Here is a 21,145-nt window from a genome sequence, read left to right on the forward strand (position 1 = left end):
TGTATGCTTTCCTTGTTTTGGCATGGCCTGGGGAGGATGCATCTGCAATTTAGTCTTTACATACGAGAAGGCTGCCTTCATGGTCAGCTGCTTTTGGATGGCTTTAGGAGATGCATTGCAATTTTTTGTAATGTTGTTACTTCTACTTTTTGTAATGTGTTACTTCTCGTGGGTCTGTCAAAGAGGGATCTTTAGCAAAATAGCTTTGTAAAACTCGTCTTTTTCCCTATAATGATGTACATTCTTTTTTAGTCAATAAGTAAGAAAGCTTAAGATCTTCCTTTAAGTTCCTGGTAAATTTGTTTCTGAAGTAATGGTCTTTGGATGTATCTTGCTGTACTTGGTGCAGTTTTTCTTCATGGCTGCTAACAACAATCTATTGTAACTAACCCAAAGACCTGAGTCAAAGCCAACAAATTTAAAATTTAAATTTGCTGCGCCAGGAGCCTTCTAGACAGTGTAAAGTGAACGTGCTCTGAAGAGGCTGAGGCTAAAAGCCTAGTGAAGTTTATTTAAAAAAAAAATTATACGCTAATGAAATCAAGAGTAAGAGAGTTTGAAAATCTAATGATGCAGTTTATGCACTGAAGGGCAGGTTAATTGCTGATTAGCAAATATTAGTAAGGAACATTTTATTCCAGGTGATTAACACCAAGTGTGTTGTTGTTTTTTTTTTTTTTTAATTTTAATGATTAAAGTATCTGAGGCAGATGGGCTGCTATTAAGACTGTTACATTGAACTGAAAGATGCAGTGCTCAGAATCAGGAAGACAATTACTGTTTAAAACAGAAGTTGCATTGGACTTGTATGTTGGTAGTGTTTTGATTTTTTTAAGATGACAAAGCAAGTTTCTTGCAAGTCATCTCAGTTACAGTACTGCAAGATAGCAAGCAGCTTTGTTCTGGTGTTTTCTTCCTCTTGGCCAAGATGCTGCCTTAACTCAACCTCCAGGGAAGGCTGTCAGCATAGGGTCTGTAGTTCTCTGCTTGGCAGAGAACTATGCTGTCACTTGCAGTACTTGCAAACAATTCTCAGTCAGTGTTAGGAAACTTCCTAGGTATTTTTTTTTCTTAAACTGTTTGCTTGAACATTTGTTGTAAAATATGATTTAAAAACCTACACGCTTCTAGATGTCTTTCTGCCGTGTTCAGGTCTTGCCTATACAGTTTCCTGGGAATTGGGACCATCCCGTTGTGACAGTGTCAAGGGGATAGAATCAGAAGTCTCTTTGACTCAATCTGTAACTGAGTTAAACCATTCACATACATGCAAAGAAGAGATCTTAATCGGTGATATGTTATACATCATAAAAATCATTATAACAGTATTTTCTTCCCTGTAAACAATGGACGGAAGCTAGGAATAATGAAAGCTGAAGTGAAGAGCTAAGTTAGGATGGCATTGGTTCATGGTACAGGTCTTTCTGTTATTTACCACTTTGGTAGGGTATAGGTAGGGTGACTGCATGCTATGCTTGTCATGGCTTTTATTTGTACAAGAGAGAAATTTTCTGGAAACACGTGACAGGGGTTTTCTGAAAATGATTTACAACAAGATTATATAATAGTCAGATGCTCAATTTAACCTCCTGCAGATAACAAGTTGTTAGAAGCAGTGCTCTCTCCTCACCTGCGTAGTGATGCATCAAAGCTGTGTTGCGATGAATCTAAAACGATAGCAGGAAGGTTAGAATGTTTTGGAGGTTTGCTACAGGAGGCATACCTTAGCTTCTAGATTGATGTTGAGAAGTATGTATTGAGATAGCTTTCTCTGATCTGATATAGGTTTGTATGGAATTGCTTGTTTAGCTTGGCAGAAGGCAGAGAAATCCATCTTGTTCATTACACAGTTGGTGTGAACATCTGTTCTGAATCTTAGACTGTTGATATGTATGCAAAAAAAAAAGCAGTGTATTTAGGTAGTTTCATTTATAGGAACATATTTCTGTGCTGTTACTGCAATGCATGTTATATTTGTGTATTCCAGCTGCCACTTATAGTAGAATGAAGTTTTTCTATAGTCATGTTTTGAGAAACAATGTCTGATCGTTTTCTTAATGTAGAGTATGCAGTAATGCACACATCTGTGTATTGCCTGCTTTTCATACTGCAATAAACTGCTAATGGCACAATAACAATGTGGATAGCGGCAGTGTAAATGCACTGCTCTGAAGCATGCCTTGTCTTAAACTGGAGGGAGGCTTCTCTGATACGGAAAAAGTAGTTCCGTCATCACACCCAGCTTATGGTCACTGTGGAAGTTATTAACCCTGGTAGCTGTCACTGAGACAGATGTGCTTGGGTGGAGCCTTTAAACATTCATCAAACAGGAGGTGTTCTCATGCTGTGTGGGAGCCCGTGCCATAAAAATGAAAAGTGCTGCATTCCTCAGCCAGGCTTCTGGGCCATTCGTTACCCCCTCAGTGTCTAAAAGTTCCTTAAAAACTTGACTGAATTAATAGAAGCAATAACTTGAGGTTCTTTCATTTGTCTTCTCCATGGCAGTAGAAGATAATTTTCGTAGCACGTGCTTGTACAGCTGAAGCGTGCTGACCTCTTCCCTCTGTGATTCAGATTCAAGGTTGTGCTTCTCCCCTCTTGCAGAGCAATGGGCCCACAACCATGTGTTTGTTCAGATTTTCTTTGGATATAGACAGAAGCCTTTGGACCTTAGAGCTTTATTTTAGGTTATCTTTATAACTTCACAGTGAAGAAGAATATTGGTGGATTTTTTTTTACTCTTATTAATATTACTAATTAAACACAAGATTCTAGTGTTATGGTATAGATGCAGGTCTTAATGGCTTCTCTGCCATTAAGCTATAGTTGAAAAGTCAAAGGAAGGAGGAGACCTGACGTTTTTCAGCTCTGTACTATGATGAAGCAGAGGTTAATTAATACTCTAGAATGAGAAAAAAGTGGAGGGGGAGGAACAAAAATAGAAGCTAATTGCTGAATTTGAAGTGTCAATTACGCTGAAGTTTATTTCTGCTAGTGATTCAATTAACTGTAATGACTTAATTGAACCAATAATTGAAATAATCTTGCTTCCTCAAGTTTTAGAATAACTCTGAAAAATATTGCATTTGCTATCTCACCTGCCGTGAGCCCCAGCATGGTGTCAGAGGGAAGTGCGTTGGCACAGGGCTGGGGTTGCTGCACAGCAGGGATCCTGGGAGGTATGGCTGATGTAGTGGCTCTCAGCCTGCCCTGTGCTTTCACCTGAGCTTTGGGAGGATGCTGTAAGCTTGTGCCAGAGATAAGGAGAAGGGAGGAATGAAATAAGTTTGCACATTACTGCAGTTCCTTTTATGGTGTAGTAGCATGTGCTGTTTCATCTATTACCATGATTGTTGTTGTACTTACCCATGCTTGGGTTTGTTGGTATTACTTGTTTATACTGAGTGAGAAGTACCTGCTACATGTGGTTGTTTGTTTTTTTTTTAACACTCGGTTTTTAGCTTTTCAACTCTTTCAGATTGCCTTTGGGATCTCACTGTATGCAGTGATTGTGTGACCTGGACACCTGAATGATTTTACTGTGTTTCTAGCAAGTGTTGCTGCATTCCAATTCATAGTTCTGCTTCTGAAGGTTTACACTCCCATCCATTAGGAGATAGAGTGAGGGTATTCCATTATCCACAGTTGCAAATGGAAATGCTCTGTCTTCCCAGTAAGCTTTCTGGTGCATTTTAGATTTCTGGGACACAGTTACACTTGTATTCCTCTTACACAATGTGCATGTACTGCCTTCCTTCATCAGCTGCTGCTTGGGCCATTCACATTGTTGCAGCTTTGTGGCAAGTGCTGCTCAGTATCTGTTATTATTTACTTAAGTTAATTCTTGTCTGCTGTCAAGAGGCTTGTTTCCCTTCTTTTCCTAAAGAGCATTAAAAGAAATTGGATATCATCGTGCAAATATCAATGGACAAATGAGGTTATTGGTGTGCATGCTGAATGGCTGCAATCAGTTTTCTTACAAAACTCTGCTTCGTGGCAGTCATAACTTCTTCATCTGCACTGCCAGGTTTGAGCTTTCTGTGGCCTTACAGAACAAGATCTCTTTTCTTCGTCTTGCAACCATTGGAATGTGCTTTATTTTTTCAGGAGCTGTGTGAGTACACAAATTTTTTTGCTCCAAAAAGATGAACATTCTTTGCTTTTGTTTGGCTTCCTAGCATCTCTAGCTTATGATCACTAACCGGACAACTCACTGGAACAGTCTTTTTAAAATTGCAACCATCTCTGCTTCTCTTTTGCCTTTGTTTCCAACATTTCCCTCTGCCTATGTACAGTTTGTTCTCCACATCCACTGTGCCATCCAAATTAATCTTGTTCTTGGCGAGTTTCACATGACTTCCAGAGAAGTCCTGGCATTGTCATGAGTCTTTATTTAAAAAAAAAGACAAAAAAAAAAACAAACACACAAAAAAACAAGTTATATCCTTGAGATGCCAAGGAAGTCAGATAGTATTAATGTGAGAGAGACTCCAAGCTTGTCCAGCTTCCGAAAGAGCTACTGGCACCATAATTGCCAGTTTCTGGAAAACCCTGCATCTTCCTTAGAGCCATGCATTCAAGGATTGTACCACTGGTGCTTGAAGAGGAATAATAACAATAACGTATAGCAAAACTTGTTTTTATTGCAATTCTGGAAAGTCTTTTCAGTAGTGGAAAATCACAAGTTTGTCTTGTTCATGAAGCAGTGTAGGCTCTTTGCTTTTGAATGACAACAAATATTAAGCTGAAATTAGCTAGGAACTTTGAGTGCAGCAAAGTGTTATTCAAGAGCATTCAAATTACTGGCTGGTGCTTTCTGCTGTAGAATTCTGTTCAGGACTTTTATTACAGCCTTTGAGGAGCTGTAGTAATGATTTGTTTGGGAAGTAGATTTTGCCACACAGTGTGCAGTGGAGATGAAATGAGCTTTCAAAGCTTTTTCATTTGTGTTGCAGTTTTTAGCTCCACAGCAAGGTACCCTTCCAAAAATATACGACTAAGAATTTTGGCTCTACAGAACCAAACTGGACCATGCAACATAAAAGCTGCATGAATGCAATATGTATTTATTCATACTTTTTTTACTATCCAATGTAGTTAATACACAGAGTGGGAATTCTAGCATTTGTCTCACGGTACGTGAGTATGTGTGTACATTCATTTCTGTGTGTACAACATTCATTTCTGAAGTAATTTCTTTATGTTATTGTGGTTATGCTGGAGCTGAGTTTGGCTTATTGCTTTGAATTCTCTTTTGAGCTAATGAAGTAATAATAACATTGTTTCTAATAAACATTTGAATAATAAAAGTGCTTTTTGATCCTTTTGCAGAAGTAAAGCTCAGTTTGATCATTTTCTACTGAAAATATCAAAGGAAGATTTAGATTACAGACTTCTATATTTGTGAGCTTAACTTAAATGTAGGTGTGAATCAGACTTGGAGCATCACCTACTTCTTCTTACCCAGTTTGTAACACATCCAAATGCATCTGTTCCATGCAGCAAGTTTTAAATCATCATTGTTCTATAATTATTGCAGATTTAGTGAGAGGCTCTGATCTGTTCTGTGCTGCGCAGAGTGGGATTAGGGTTGTGTAAAGGCCAATAATAATAATTGGTAAAGCAATTTAAGATTAGAAGATACTTTCCCCATTAACTTTTGTACTTTGCCTCTCTAATCTTGTTGGAGATTATTTCCAGAACCACTGAGCAGCCTGTGTGTGCCACTGACAGGACCAGAAAGTTTTTTGAGTTCTTAGTGCTTCTGAAAATTGGTCTAAATGTCTAAACAAGTATTTAGAATTGGCTTACTTTTGAAAACAGTGGACACCTGCAATAAGTGAATGCAAGTTTGATTTATATTTAGAAGACTTTTTGTATATGTAATTGGCAAAGAATGACAAGGTTGTGTATTAGTGCAGGTTTCTTGATTTGCTAAATAATCTCGTAGTGTTTTGGGGTTTTTTGCTTAGTGTGGTTTTTTTCCCCTTTTTTTCTTAATATCTGGTTTTGGTTGCACTTTAAAATACTAGAGAGAATTGATTAGAAAAGAGCACAGATCTTTTGGGGAAGCAAGTTTCAAGAAGTGCTTATAAAACTTCTAAGCTAAAAAACAGAATAGGAAATTTTATATTGAGAAGGATGAGTTTGACTTTTTTTTTTTTTTTTTTTAAAAAAAGACTTAGAGGGACTTGCATGAAGAATCGTAAAAAGATGAGTTTGAACAACTTCTGCTCGAACAGATTTTGATGGATGACATCTTTTTCTTTAGATTTTCTTACAGGCCAGTCATTTTTGCACCATACTATCACTGGATTTTGTGTGTATTGCTGTATCCTATTTTACTGATATTAATCGCAGGCAGTGCAGTTTCGCATATTTGGAGCCTGCTGTTTCCCAGTCTCTAATGCATCCACAATATTTATCAATATATGTGGTTTGGAACTGAAAAGCTTATCAAGTATCTCATATTAACTCTACAATTTTTTAAACCTTTCAAGAGATGACACGAATAAGGAAGAAGATGAAGATGAAGAAGAAGCAGAGGAGGAGGAAGAAGAGGAGGAGGAGGAAGAAGACAGCAATAACATTGAGGAAGAAGAGTTTGAATGCTATCCACCAGGCATGAAAGTCCAAGTGCGGTACGGAAGAGGGAAAAATCAAAAAATGTATGAAGCTAGTATTAAAGATTCTGACATCGAAGGTGGAGAAGTCCTTTACTTGGTGCACTACTGTGGATGGAACGTGAGGTAACTTGAGTTTTAGTTAGTGAATGCTTCTTGAATTACAACTTAAATACACTTGAGTACTATGAAAAACTAAATGAATACAGAGATCTGAAGTCCTAAACTTTCCGTATTGGTGTTCTGTGAAGGGCATTGTACTGTATGAAACTATTAGATTTTTAGCATCGTAAAAATGCAGAGCTTTAGTTATTTACAAGATCATCTTAACATGTCTTGCTTGGAGAAGGCTTCTTTCGCTGTTATCTCATTTTTAGATCTCCCCATACAGCAAGTGACAGTCCACTCTTTCATAAATTCCTCTTCTGGATCTCTTAAACCAATTTTTTTCCTCGTACAATATTTGAGTATTGCACTTAGTTGAGTCTGCATACACGCTCTTCTCAGAGTAGCAGAGAGTACCTTAGCAGTATGCTGTTTAGCAGGAGAAGTACAACATTCTTGATGGCAAATTAGTGTGCAGCAAATAATTGCATTTCTTTGAGGTCTATTTCGCCACCTGTCCCCAGCAGTCTCATGCTTACAAAGCAGACTCTTCTTAGCCCACTGGCTTCTTATGTTTTTCTTAATACATTTCAGATTATATGCTTTTTAGTGTCTTTAATGTAGCACTAATAGAAATAAATTGAAGCATTAATGTTTTTATTTTCATTTAAAACTCTTTTTTTGCTATTAAAAACTTGACAAAACTCTGACAACAGCAGAGAAAGCTAAATGTTCTTATTGGCTTTTAAGCCAGTTACCCAGTCTTCTGCTTTTTTCCTCAGTTTCAGTGTATCTGCTCATTCTCCTCAGCTGTCATCTTTAAAACTTCATTACTGTGTTCACAGAGCTTTAAAAAAAAATAAAAATAAAAATCACAGCCCACAAGTACCTCAGACTGTAGTCTTTTTTTGTTGTTGTTTTTATTCTTCTACTCTTCCAGAAAGTCTGAGGCTCTTATGACCTACTGTCATCTGGACTTTACCATCCTACCTCTGACCAAGAGGTCAGGACAGATCTCATTCATTCAGTGCTAGCAATAGTCATGGTTGCAGATGACTTTTCTCTCTCTCCCTTGAATATACCTCTCTGTGTCTATATTTCCAGGTCCACTGCTGAGGAGTAACATCTCAATATTTCGAGTTTTCACAGCAAGCTTTTGTAGAATTTTAATCTACGTATGTGTTGATCTACAGGAATATGGTCTTTCACATACACTGATTTCAGGCAGCTTTTGTAAGTTTTGTGGCAATGAAGTCTGAGCCTTAAAATGCCCAAATAAAGGGAATGCAGCCTATAGGATTTTAAGTGATGCAGTTCCTTTGTTAGGGGAAGGGTGTAAGTTGATGAAATTTGCACCGTCCTCGCAGAGAATTACCGTCCTGAGGTTGTATTTGTTTTAGACTTCTGTTTTGGAATGTTTGTGTAAACATAAAATTTATTTTTCTTTTAGAGTAAATATTACTAAATACATGCTATGATGTGGGATGATCAGAGTTTCATTTAAGCAAAGCCATTTTAAGAATGAAGAGAAGGTAGAGGTGAGCCTTCATCGTAGGGAATGCAGCATAATGATTATTAAAGGAGAAATCACAATCCTGTTGTTTTTTTTAACTCTACAATTCTGTGTTTTAAACAAATACACAGATGGGTATCAGAGGCATTTTTTTCTGTGACTACGGTATATCTAATAAGAAAAGCATTTTTAGTAGTTTGTACTCATTCCAGAGGTCAAAAGGGTCTTTTTTTTCTTTTTTTCTTTTTTTTCTGGCATCAGGACTTGCATTTATTTTCTTGGGATTCCAGAAAAGCCCACTGAAAGGGGCTGGGAGGCAGGATTATTTTCACTGAAAATATACCAATGATGGTGATTTATCTCTATGGGACTGTGTCTAGACTGTGAAATATGGCTAATTTGTTTAACGTGAAATTATTTAACTTTTGGCATTTGACAGTAAGTCTGAGCTTAAGACAGCATCTGAACGCTTTGATATTTTAGTACTGTAAAGACAAGTCTTGTACGATATGATGTGATAACTTGATCTGGCTTTCACAACCTGGAAAAGTAATTGCTTTACTAGGGTAGGTTGCGATTGCCTCTTCTCCTTATTCGTTATAGCTGTGTTCCTTGCTTACGTGCTTGGGGGGGGCAAGGGCTGCAACATTAGGTCAGGGAGTATGCTGAGGTCCCGGGAATTCTTAATTATGTCTGCCTCCTGTCCCTTAAAGCCAACTTTCCTGTTTATTTCCTGAATAATTGTGTGTGCATGTGCTTTGGTGTATTTGGAACGGTGTTTGGTAGATTTGATATTTTGCCCTATTTATCATGTTTAATTCTCTAGAACCAGTGTCACCACCGCAAAACTTTGCCAGTATAGTGTCTAGAAGTGTGGAGATGGAATAGAGTTGGACAACAACGTGTAGCTGTGCTAAATGACCTTGCTGTTAGCTTGTGAAATTCAGGTGATGCTCCTTTCTGATGAAGGTACAGAGCAGTAGTGTGCAGTGAGGCCTGACTTGTTGTGAAAGGGAACAGCAAACATCTGTACCCTGTTAGAGAGCTCCATACGTTATCACGTTTTGGCTAGAAAGCTCTCATGAGAGAAACTGTATTTTGTAGCTTTTTAACAGGAACAGTTACATTCTTGATTATGCATGCTTCATATGAAACAAACTTCTCTGGAGCCCCTGGTGCCATTTCCTTCTGTCATTGTTGTAGCTTCTGGCTGCCAATGTAGGTCAGAAGTCATTGTTTAAGCTTTTGAGGGCTGTTTCCTCTGCAGTATGGTCCCAGTGATGAAAAACAGATGAGTAACACTTTTGAAATGGTACTGTAACTTCAATTCTGTTAGATGGCATGCTATCACAAGATATTCTTGAACATTACGAGTGTTTAAGACTATCATTAATTATTTTCAACTTTTTAATGTTAATCTCCTCCAGAAATATCTATTTGAAAATGTTACTTTTAATCTTGGTTTGTTGAAGCATTAACAGTATACAGGTTTTGTACTTAGCAGTCCATCCCTGGAATTAAAGGAACTTGTGTTGCCAGATTTTAGAGTGCTTTAGAGCAGTACATGTCATGGAGGAGAATTATTAAAAACTAAGTAAATGAAAACCTAATACTCCAATATTAGGTTATCAGCCTAAATAATCTCCTTGTTTCTTTGATTGCAGCCACTGAAAACATTTGATTCCTTGATGTTAGCTGATAAAGACAATATACTGGAACTTCTTAGTGAATTTTCTAAGGTTTACTAGTCCCTTGTAATCACTTGTCTTCTGAGTATATGTTATTGTTTATTGTAGCTTGTGATTTATATGTGTAGTTATCACAGAAACAGTACATATCTCCATGCAAAGCACCAGCTAGGTTTTCACTATATAACTGTGCATTTCTTCTTTCCAGTTCAACCCAACTTTCTGGAAGGCATTTATTTTAACCAGTAAGGCAGGAAATTTTCACTCTTTACTGGTTCACCTTTGCCTTCATTTCGTTATAACAAAGAAGTTGTTATTTCAGCTTTATTTATATGAAAACTTTAAATAAATTAATTAATAAATCATCCAGCTTGGATCTCAAACAAATCTCTTCCTAAGACTCGCTTAGGAACCAATACCTATCTTCCCTTCTTCCCCCATGCACCCCAGCTGCTTGCTCTTGGGAGCTGATGTAGGCAGTGAACATAGGTTGTGCCCTGCAGAGGAATGAAAAGTGGGAACCTGGCTTCTCAGAGCAGGCTGCTGGGCTCTGTAATGCTGGAGCTTCCTGCAGGAGCTGCTGTTACATTTACGGTCAGAGCAAAGCAGGATATGTTCTGGTGAGGAACTGTGGCTGTTACTGATTTTCAGTTTGTGCTTTTCTCACGTGAGCTGTGACTAATGCTTCTGGTAAGTAATGTTTTAAGACCCAGTGATGTCTACAGATAGGCAAATGCAGAGTCATAAGAGATTTACTCCATCACTTCATTGCGCCCCATGTCTCTCAGCTGTGGGCCTAACAGGGAATACAGGACTGACTTCATGTGCAGAGCAGTCTTTGCCTATGTCGAAGGTTGTATTCACTTGCAGCATGCATTTCCAATAAGAAAACAGGTTTTTTTTCTCATGATAACATAACAGGCAGAAAGGGCACTATTAGAATAATTGCCTTTCCCTGTACATTTGTCAAATCCTGGAGCAGTTTTTCTGCATGCATTTAGACCTAATGAAATCTTATATTTATGTGGATTGCAAAGGCCATTTGGCAGTCTACTTTGCAATATTTCTTCATGAAAGCACATCTTTGACTTTAGGAAAGGCTGCTTCAAATAGCCTTCAAATTTCTCATAGTCCAACAGGAATAGTTTTGTTGTTGTTTTTTTTTTTCCATCCAATGCTTTCCATTAAAATAGTATGGTACATTTAGTCCCTCTAGATGTTTTTTTCCACTTTTAATAACGGTCACCAGATTTGATGCCCAGACCCCTAACGCACTAGAGTGCTGCATCCTCCCTTCCTTATCCATTTATATAGTGGGAATCTGAGGATGCCTCAGTCTTCAGAAAGTGGCTGTGGAGTGGGAGAAGGCACAGCTTGCTAGCTGTGGTCTAGGGGGTGAAGCAGGTATCAGTGCACAGCTACCAGCCCCTTGGTGTACTCCAGTCACATCAAAGGTGGCAAGAAGGGCAGTGTCTTGGAGTCTCAGCTGCTTTGAAATGGGCACCACCTGCAGCCCAGTGAGGGTGCTCACACTGTGATATATGACCTCTGAACATTCCTGTCCTTACCACATATGCAACAAACTGCTGGTTCTTATTTACCTGTTTGAGATTGGTGCTTTAGGATGTATGTTTATCTAAAAGGTGGTCCTGTGGTAAAGAAGGTGACATATCAATCTTCAGAATTTGAGATGACAGCTCTGACTTGAAACCGCTATGGTTATGGATTTACTCTCATGAGTAAAACTCTGAAGAGTTTCATTTAGGTGTTGTAGAGAAATCTGAACCTATCCACATACATTTCACCTGCACACGGTACCCTATCTGCAGCAGCATAGGTAATCTCAGTATTTTATAGCTGTGGGATCTGCTGTTAATCTTGGAACTCGTGTTTCTGTTGTCACTCACTGGAAAAGAAAAATAAATCCTTTGGATGTTGTCAGAGACTACTGCTAATCTATAGAAAGATAATTTCTGCTTTCTAAATCATGTTTTAAAGTGTTTTTTACTGTATTATGTGAAATATGAGTTTAAAAAAAAGAAAAAGTTGTGTTTGTTTTTGATATCCTTTGCTTAGATCTTGGAGTATATAGGAAAGTGAGTTGGAAACATATACACTTTCTTTTTAAAAGTAATTGTTTTTAACTTGTCAGTATTGTAGATATAATTGGCAGTAGTTATGAAGAAGTTGAATTGGACCTGTATCAGCAGGTGGTCAAATAAGGCCAGCTGGAAAGCTAGCATGGTGATGAACGCATTATGTGTCTGCTCCATTTTGTACTAGTTCTTTGGGTGTGGTTTTGGTAGGTTTCTTTCTCTCCATTTTCATGTTTTACTTAAAGGACTCTATTTTTGTGGCTTTACACTAAGGCAGAAGTGAATACATATTAATTTTCTAGCTGACCTCTTTCTTAATTAGATTAAGGTTATTGAATTTACAGTTGAAGTAGGACAACAAATTATGCTTGCTTTTAAAGGTTTTTTTTAATGCAAAATAGCATTGATTCTTGCAGTTTTTCAGAAATATGCGATGAAAATGGGAAGCGTAGTTCTATGTGGAAAGGATATTCCTGCTCAGAACATGTTTCTTTGATCTGATATTTGTATTTAACATGTGTGGCTTTAGGCAGTAACAGCATCTATTGTTTGATGCTCGTGGTATGTATGATTGGCTAGCATCATTCTGAGATAGAATGGAAAACCTGAACTGGAAATGAGTTGGAAAGTGTTAGTGTTAAGAGCAAGTGACTCAGGAGTTAGCGATTCCCAAGTGCTAGTGACTCAGCAGAGCGCTTTAGCAGAGCTGGGAGGAGATTTTTGTTAACTTTTTACATGCTATGTAGCTGTGAGAATTTATAGCTAAGGAGATACAGCTTCTACACAAAGTCCATCTCCTGTAGATTCATATAGAACACATTTCTGGTAGTTTGTTTCACTGTGCAAATGAACCTCCTGTTCCACCCAGGCTGGGAAGTGTTAATTTTGACTCCTGCCCATCAGTGTAAGGAAACTTTGTCCTATATGCTCAAACATGTTAAGAATTGACCCTTAACTTAAATTCTACATTCTGAAAGCTATGCTAATGACTTTACTTATACTAATAACTTCTTTCTTTAAATTCTAGTCTTTTTTTTATATTGCTAATACTTTTCCTCCATTAATTTATTTTATGAGGTGTTAATCTGCTTAAAAACATAAATGTGTACAATTTTTTGTTTATAGGTATGATGAATGGATAAAGGCAGACAAGATAGTGAGACCAGCTGATAAAAATGTACCAAAAATTAAGCATCGAAAGAAAATAAAGGTAGTTTCTCTCCCTTCTCCCTAGTTCCTCCCCACCTTTGGTTTAATGTATTCTTAAACTCTTCCCCCTATCCCTTTCTTTTGATAGACCTAAAAAAATGTATGACAGCAAAAGCTGAAACTTGTACTCAGTTTTATTCTTTCACTTAGAGGGTGTGGAGGGAAGCTTCTCTTTCCTATATGTCTTGTGAGATTTTATGTATGCTCTTAAAGAAACAAAGAAGATCCATCAGTGCTTGGGAGTGACTCTGGGACTGGAATCTGGGAGCTCCCTCTGCTGTCTGGAAAGCATACATATGAGTAGTCCTTACGTATGGGACTTTTTCTTTGGAATTTTACCTCATAGTATTTCTTTCAAAAGTCACTCTCCTGAAACTGATGTTTAGGCGTAGGTTATGGTACATTCTTTGTTGAGCAATGGAAGGCTAGGAAGCTTTTCCTTCTGCCACAGATGTCAGCATGTTCCTCCTTTTTCCCAACGTTTTGATGCCTCTGGTATCTGAGTGTTGTCCCAGAGTTCCCTGCCCCTTGTGACAATCAGAATCCTGTCACGCCCTGTGGCACTTGTACCTGCTGGTCTGACATCCAGTGGTGCCAAGGCAACACTGGCTGTGTTTGCTTTCCCTTTTGTGGTAGCACTGACTTTGTTCCTGTCCTTGGTACAAATATTTCAGCATGGGTCATCGGAGAAAAGTGTTTCTCATCTTTTAAGCAGGGGGAAGCTTTTCTTTTCAGGTTGAACGTTCAAGATAATTCTAAGCATGTCTTGACTGTATTCTATGTTGAGAAATATGCTTGAAGTGTTTTTAATCTTATCTTTCCCGCAGCATAAAATTGACAAAGAAAAGGAAGAGAAGTACTCTCCAAAAAACTGTAAATTACGACGTTCATCGAAGCCACCCTTTCATGCCAGCACTTCACCAGAGACTGGGTCCAAACTCGATAGCACTGAAGCCAAAAATAGTGAACAAGCTCCTGTTAAATCGATAGAAATTACTTCTATCATTAATGGGCTTCAAGGTATTGTACATTAACTTTTTGGATTCTGTACCGTTACTTTTAAATGTAGTAAATGACAGTGTAGAGTAAATGATGCAACTGTGCACGTCTCAGTCTGGCCGTCTCTTTCACTGTGACATCATCTTCAGAAATAAGCCTTGAACAGAAGCTGTATTTGTGTTTTCTGAAAATGGGCATTGTGGACTCAGAGTATGTAAAGTTTTAAGAACTGCATTCTTCTGGCATCGTTTTCTTTGATACACAGCCAAGCATTTTTCCTTCCTGTGTTATTTCTAAATTTTAAGTTTTGATTCACTGGGTTCTAAAAGTTCCATAAATATTTCTTCTCTTGAAAAATTGAATTAATGAAGCTAGGTGTTGTATCAGCACATCTGCTGTTCCTAGCTTGGCTTCCCACTTCCTATGCCTTTACAGCAGATCTGCAATGACTGGTTGCTTCTCTTCCTTGTCAGTTTCCTGCATGCCTCCAGAAAAAAAAAGAAACAGTATATGATCTGTGTAGTTTGGTTAAGGACTTGCAAGAATTACATGAATGTAATAACCTTTCAGACCCTCAGATTTGGTAATGTTGGTTACTGGGTTTCGTATTCAGAGGTGGAATAACAGTTACCTTACAAAAAAGCAATTAGTTGTGTTGAATGTGACTTTGTTACAATTATTCTGTAATCACCTTTTCCTTAGAAAAACACAACTGAATGTTTTTTAGCTGTGTTACTCTTTCTGCTTTTCAGTCCACATAGATTCATGCTGTCAGTTTAAACAACTTTTTTTCCTTGAAATAGGAAATGCTGTACTGTATTACAGTATTTTCCCACAATTTTAAAGCAGTTTGCTCAAAACTTTACATGTCTTTTTTATTGAACTGGAATAAATAATACCTTATTTGGCTTTCCTTTGAAGGGCACAGCAGACTAAATAGAGAGGAAAAAATGATGGACCCCATCTTTTTTGTTATTTTTATTAGTGGAGTTCTTTTGATTTTATTTTACATGGTGGTTTTTCATATCTCTTGTACTTATAATAGTAGTGTAGTTTTGGTGCACTGTGGCATGAGAGAGAAAAGTATTTTAAGTTCATTTTATGTGCCAGACTTCAGAACTTTAAGCCATAATCTCTACCATAAATTTTCAATTGGAAAGTGTGAACAAAAATGGAAGTGTGTTGTAAAACTTGCTTTCAGTTTGAGTCTTAAGCTAGAGATTAAGATCCTGCATATCTTAAAAGAAAATAATGAGAGAAAAACATCTGAGACAACATTTGCCAAGATATTTTGTTCTGTATCTCTCATCTGTCTGCCAGTACACTCTTCTCTAAGCTAGCTGTATTTCAACAAGGCTTCTTTAAAAAAAATAAATAAAAAGAAAAGGTAATGAGAGCTGGTAATTAGGATAAGAATAAAGCTTTGGTTTATCATGCAGAAGTAGATATTGTGTGGGTTTATAACCAGTGTTGTTTAGGTGAAGGCTGTAGCCCACTGTGCTTCCTGGAGATATACAATATAATTTAGTGCAATTTATAAATACAATTTAAATATGTAAATGCGTAAATCCCTGTAGCATGTGATCATATCTATATAGTTTTCTTTATTTATTTTTTTTAGCATTTGTAACCAAGATCAAGACCCACTCTCTCATTTTAATTTTATTTTTAACCAGCTTCTGAAAGTTCTGATGACAGTGAGCAAGAAGATGACCAAAGTGCCCAGAACATGGATGCTGATGGCAAAGAGGAATCTCAGCACGAAGCTGTGAGCCAAGATAAAAATGAGTTGTGTCTGAAAGAAGAGCAGGACAGTTCATCCCTCTCAGAGGAAACTAAAGCTTTGCCAGATACAGTAGTGCCCAAGTCGGGATCCAAGTCTCCTGAAAGACTGCGAAAAGAGATGGAAGAGTTATCTGAAGATACTGACTCTGATGGAGAAGATGAAGCCACAAAAAAGAAAAAGGATGTGAAAAAGGAGGTTGGGGATAAAACAGCAAAACCACAAGTAAAACGTGGTAAACGAAGGTACTGTGTTGCAGAGGAATCTTTAAAGACTGTGTCACCTAACAGAAAGGATGAGAAGTCCAAAAACAAAGATTCCCTTAGTTTAGAAAACAGCAGCAACAGCTCCTCGGATGAAGATGAGGAAGACAAATCTAAGCTGAAAATCACTCCCACTAAAAAGTACAATGGATTAGAAGAAAAAAGGAAATCTTTACGGACAAGTACTTTCTACTCAGGATTTTCTGAAGTGGCAGAGAAAAGAATAAAGCTTCTAAATAACTCTGATGAAAGGCTTCAGAATACCAGAGCAAAGGATCGAAAAGATGTCTGGTCGAGTATTCAGGGACAGTGGCCGAAGAAAACACTGAAGGAATTGTTCTCGGACTCTGACACTGAAGCTGCTGCCTCCCCTCCACACGCTGCGCCAGAGGATGCTGCCGCAGAGGAGCAGCTTCAGACTCTTGCAGAAGAAGACATTTCTTTGCCCAGCTCTGAACATGAAAAACCTTTGCCATCTAGTGTGGACGTTAAACCTGTTGAGGAAAAAACAGCTGAAATGGGTGAAAAGAAAGTTGAATTTCCAAGCAGCGGCAGTAATTCAGTGCTAAATACTCCGCCTACAACTCCTGAATCACCTTCGTCTGTAACTGTAACAGACAGTAGACATCAGTCTAGTGTTGCTGTCTCTGAGACATTGCCACCAAATCAAGAAGAAATAAGAAGCATTAAAAGTGAAACCGATAGCACAATAGAAGTGGACAGTGTAGCAGGGGAGCTGCAAGACCTCCAGTCTGAGGGAAATATTTCTCCGACAGGTTTTGATGCCAGCGTCAGCTCCAGTAGTAGTAATCAACCAGAGCCAGAGCATACTGAAAAAGGTAAAGGGAAGCAGAAACAGGTGTCTTCAACTACCTTTTTTTTTTTTTTCTTTGCATTTTAGATATATTTTCATTGTCTTGGTTATACTGTTGGAAAAAGAAAGGAAGCAGTAGCCGGCTCTCTACTTCAGATCTGTAGAAATGCAGAAATGGCATGATCACCTACTGAATAGAAGATAATCTGCCAGGAAGCTTCTTGGCCTTTCAGAAAGATTTTGCATTAGTTTTAATGAGGAGTAAAAGAAAAAATGAGTTTTAATGAGGAATATAAGAAAAAAGTTTATACCAGAGGTGGCGATAACAGCCTGGAATGAACTGTAATATTTTGTGTAGGGAAAATGTACTAGCAAGCTGAATGCGTTTAAAAATATCTTGCTTGCAAGTAGATTGTATTGCTTCTTAGCTTTACAGAGAAACAAAATTTTATTGCTTATGGCGGACAAGAACAGTGCCTGTCACTGCATGCTCAGGCAGCCATTTCAAGCTTCTTTAATAGAAAACAGCAAAAAATAACCAGTAGCAAGAAAAAAGACACCTTGGCTGATCACAAGTGTTGACCTGGTTAGCAATATATCAGATATGATTTTGCAGACTGAAGTTCGCAACTTGAGCCGCTAGAATAAAGGGCTTAAACACTGTCAACACTTGTCCACGTAATGTCAGCATGCTATCTTTCAACTATTTGCTAGACTGGATCAAAAGATTTTGTGTGCCATGCGGTGGCTGTTTTAAGCTCCATGAGAAGTACAGCTGCTTCTAAAAACCATTAACCTGCCTGAAAGTAAGGAAAAAGTGTCTGACTGTAAACCTGAATACAGAAGTGATTCGTTCATCTCCACAGATTTTATTTCTCAGTTGTATAATAATAGTTAATTTTCCCAGAATACTTTTACTGATTCTGCGTTTGTTGCATTCTTCCAAAAGAGCCCTTTGGTGTTCAGGGGAGAGTTTGGAAGAGGTCTATTTGTAGACCTCCGTAAATAAAGCCTGCATTACTTTACCAGCTTATAGATGTATAATCTGCTTTTTCCCATTGTAGTTACAAATACCAGTAGATTTTTTTTCTTTGCTTTTTTTCTCTTTGTTTTTGCCTCATTTCTGTTGCCTGATGTTTTTTAAATGCTAACTTAAGGTTTTGATACGTTCAATTAATGTAATCACTGATAACAAATTATAGTTGCTTTTTTTCCCAGAGCTTCGAAGTGCAACGGTTTTTTTCCAACATGTTTCAGTTTCAGGAGTTCCTGATTTTTTTCAAACAAATGTATTCAGATAAGATTTACTGTATTAAAAAAGTCTGTGTATGTGTGTGTATATATCTGTGCCTATGGATGTACACATGTTTATATATGCATGTACACAGAATATATAAATTCCACATGGTTCAAGAAAAATTCTGGAGTACATTGAAGGAAGTCACTTGCAGCCATCTGATGTGCACACCAACCAACAAACCATTTTCCATCTTTCTTTACCTCCTCTTTTCAATCTAAGTAGACAGGTGAGCAGTGTTAAGCGCAGACAGGAACAGTTGTATTGCTGTGCAAGCTTAAGCTCTGAAGTGTTTTCCTGAGATGTTGAGAAAAATACACAGAGATGCAAGTATTTAATTTTTTATTTTTTTCCAATTGTAGTCTGTGCAGGCCAAAAGAGACTTAAAGATGCTCAGGGAGGAGGCAGCTCCTCAAAAAAGCAGAAAAGAAGCCACAAAACATCTTCTGTGAACAACAAAAAGAAGAGTAAAACTAGTAAGTACAGCAGTTCAGTGTGAAATGAAATGTGCATTGTTTCTTTTAACAATTGTAGAAGAAACCTGTTAATTATGTGTATAAATTATGCCCTTATCATGGAATTCTTAATACAGTTTAAATGCAGAAACTACTTTTGCTGGATGCCAAAGTGTTTTTGAATGTCTCGTGTCATTTCAAGACCTATTAAACAGCTTAGAGGTGTTTTCAGCCTTAGAGGTGTTTAATAGCTTGTAATTCAGGAAGACTAAGGATAGTGATATTTCACACCTGGTAGGTCTGGGATCTTTGTTACCACAGGAAGAAAAAAGATAGCAATATCTGTTGTGTGGTGATCTCATGTAATAGAAGAGAAACAGACCTGGATATAACTATACTTCATACTTTCTGCCCATGTTGTGATCTTATTTTTAGGTACCAGTGATGTAAAAGTCTGTGTGCTCAGCTTTTATGCCAGAAAATTGTATCATATTAGGGTAAAAAAGATTTCAGTCAGATAAACTCCTTTCATATGAAAATCAGCACAGGAGGAACTTCTGATAAGCTTTGCTTTGGGCTGAAAGGCTATTTTATTTTGTAATATGTTGTCTTGTTTCTTCAGCCAACAGCAGTGATAGTGAAGAACTATCTGCTGGTGAAAGTGTGTCCAAGACTCAGCCAGCAAAATTGGTTTCTACAGGCATGAAATCTCACCAAACCAAATCACTTTCAAGAACGCAATCTCCAGGAAAATGTGGGAAAAATGGAGAGAAGGATTCTGATCTCAAAGAACAGAATAATCGCTTGCCCAAAGTTTACAAGTGGAGTTTTCAAATGTGTAAGCATTTTCTTGAAAATGTACTGAATGTGGTCTTAAAATATAGAATATTTTTTTGTGCGGGATAAGTTTGTTGCTTTTTTTCTTTAAAATGATTCTATCTCTACTTTGCTTCACTTTGTGATTAAATCCTGGTTTTAAAACATTTGCTTTATTTTGCAATTCAGGAAATTACCACACCTGCTGTTCCAGTGCTTGTTTAAAAAATTCAGGCATTTCTAACTTATTTTCTCTTCTGTTTTGCTTAAGTGAGCCAGAGTCTGTTTACTATTCCTAGTAATAAGAACTTTCAGCACGTTTGTGTCAGTCAGCTATAGGGCCTTAGAGCAGGCTGTGAGCATAGTGTTGAAGGGATCACACATCTATCTGAAAAACATCACAGTACCTTTATTAATGACTTGCTCCTGTAAGTGCAACTTCTTCATTGCCTGTGTGTGTTATTGCAGTATTGAAGTAGGAAAAGAGGAGAAAATGGACAAAATGCTAGATGATTTAAGCTCCCTTCCTCAGCATAAATAGAAACAAACAGTTGAAAAATAATTCTCTTAAAACAAAAAACTTGTTTTTAGCCCCCTCTCTCAGCATCTAGGAGTTTGTTTATTCAGCAGTGAATTGTTCTTAGTACCAACCATGGATGTGTGTAGAAATTCATGAATTACTTTCTTTTTTTTTAACTTTAAAAGGTCAAATTGAAACTGTGTGACATGAGCGATTTAAATTACTTCTTAGAATTATCCATAATATCTCATTCAGTATTCACAGATGACCTTAATATACGTCAAACTTCTGAAGTTCTCAGAATGTTATGCTCTGCTATTCTGTGCTCTGTCAGACTGCCTGAAGGCTGCTGTTTCTTTCGTAGTGTAGAAAGAGCTGGTGCAGCGCATCGTGCAGACACTTGTGCTGGATTGGTTTTGCCAGAATGGTCCTTCGTGTTCTCAGCTGTTTCTGAGAGATTCTCACTACATTTTCTTCTCCAGCCCTTGAGTACTTCCTACTTCACTGCAATTGAGAAGTTTTTAGAAATGCTGCAGTCCAGTAATTAACAGACTGTTTACCTTGCAGCTGACTTAGAAAATTTGACCAGTGCTGAGCGCATAACCATTCTTCAAGAAAAACTGCAGGAGATCAGGAAACACTACCTGTCCTTGAAGTCTGAGGTAGCTTCCATTGACCGGAGAAGAAAGCGCTTAAAGAAAAAGGAGAGAGAAAGTAAGTGTGGGAACTCCATTTTTCTTTCAAAGGGCTAAATCGCATATCATGTTATTAAGGAATGGATAGGAGTTGGATAGTTTATAGGAAGATGTGCCCTTAGTTTGGTTGGGTTGTTTGTGTTCTATTGTTTGGTTTCTGTTGTTTGTGTTTGTTTTTTTAACAATGCTTTTTCAACTTTTGAAGGAACAGGTCAGGCATGCAGTGATACTTAATCAACCCTCTGTAGAAGGTTGTAGGCAATCTATTT

At 37.6% G+C, this 21,145-nt stretch overlaps 1 protein-coding gene across 1 annotated transcript in view; it reads left to right on the top strand.

The window, feature by feature from the left end:
• The window catches only part of ARID4B (AT-rich interaction domain 4B), a gene marked incomplete at both ends in the record, with an annotated part of 57,114 nt that overhangs the window by 35,108 nt on the left and 861 nt on the right, over nt 1-21,145 (top strand). Inside the window, 7 exons of the mRNA XM_079550311.1 lie at nt 6,501-6,749; nt 13,151-13,235; nt 14,062-14,254; nt 15,910-17,118; nt 18,753-18,866; nt 19,468-19,683; nt 20,749-20,895. Of these exons, the coding sequence (XP_079406437.1) occupies nt 6,501-6,749; nt 13,151-13,235; nt 14,062-14,254; nt 15,910-17,118; nt 18,753-18,866; nt 19,468-19,683; nt 20,749-20,895 (2,213 nt within the window). The remainder of the gene's footprint in view (nt 1-6,500; nt 6,750-13,150; nt 13,236-14,061; nt 14,255-15,909; nt 17,119-18,752; nt 18,867-19,467; nt 19,684-20,748; nt 20,896-21,145) is intronic.

Source organism: Tetrao urogallus, assembly GCF_951394365.1.
Source record: "Tetrao urogallus genome assembly, chromosome: 2".
NCBI lineage: Eukaryota > Metazoa > Chordata > Aves > Galliformes > Phasianidae > Tetrao > Tetrao urogallus.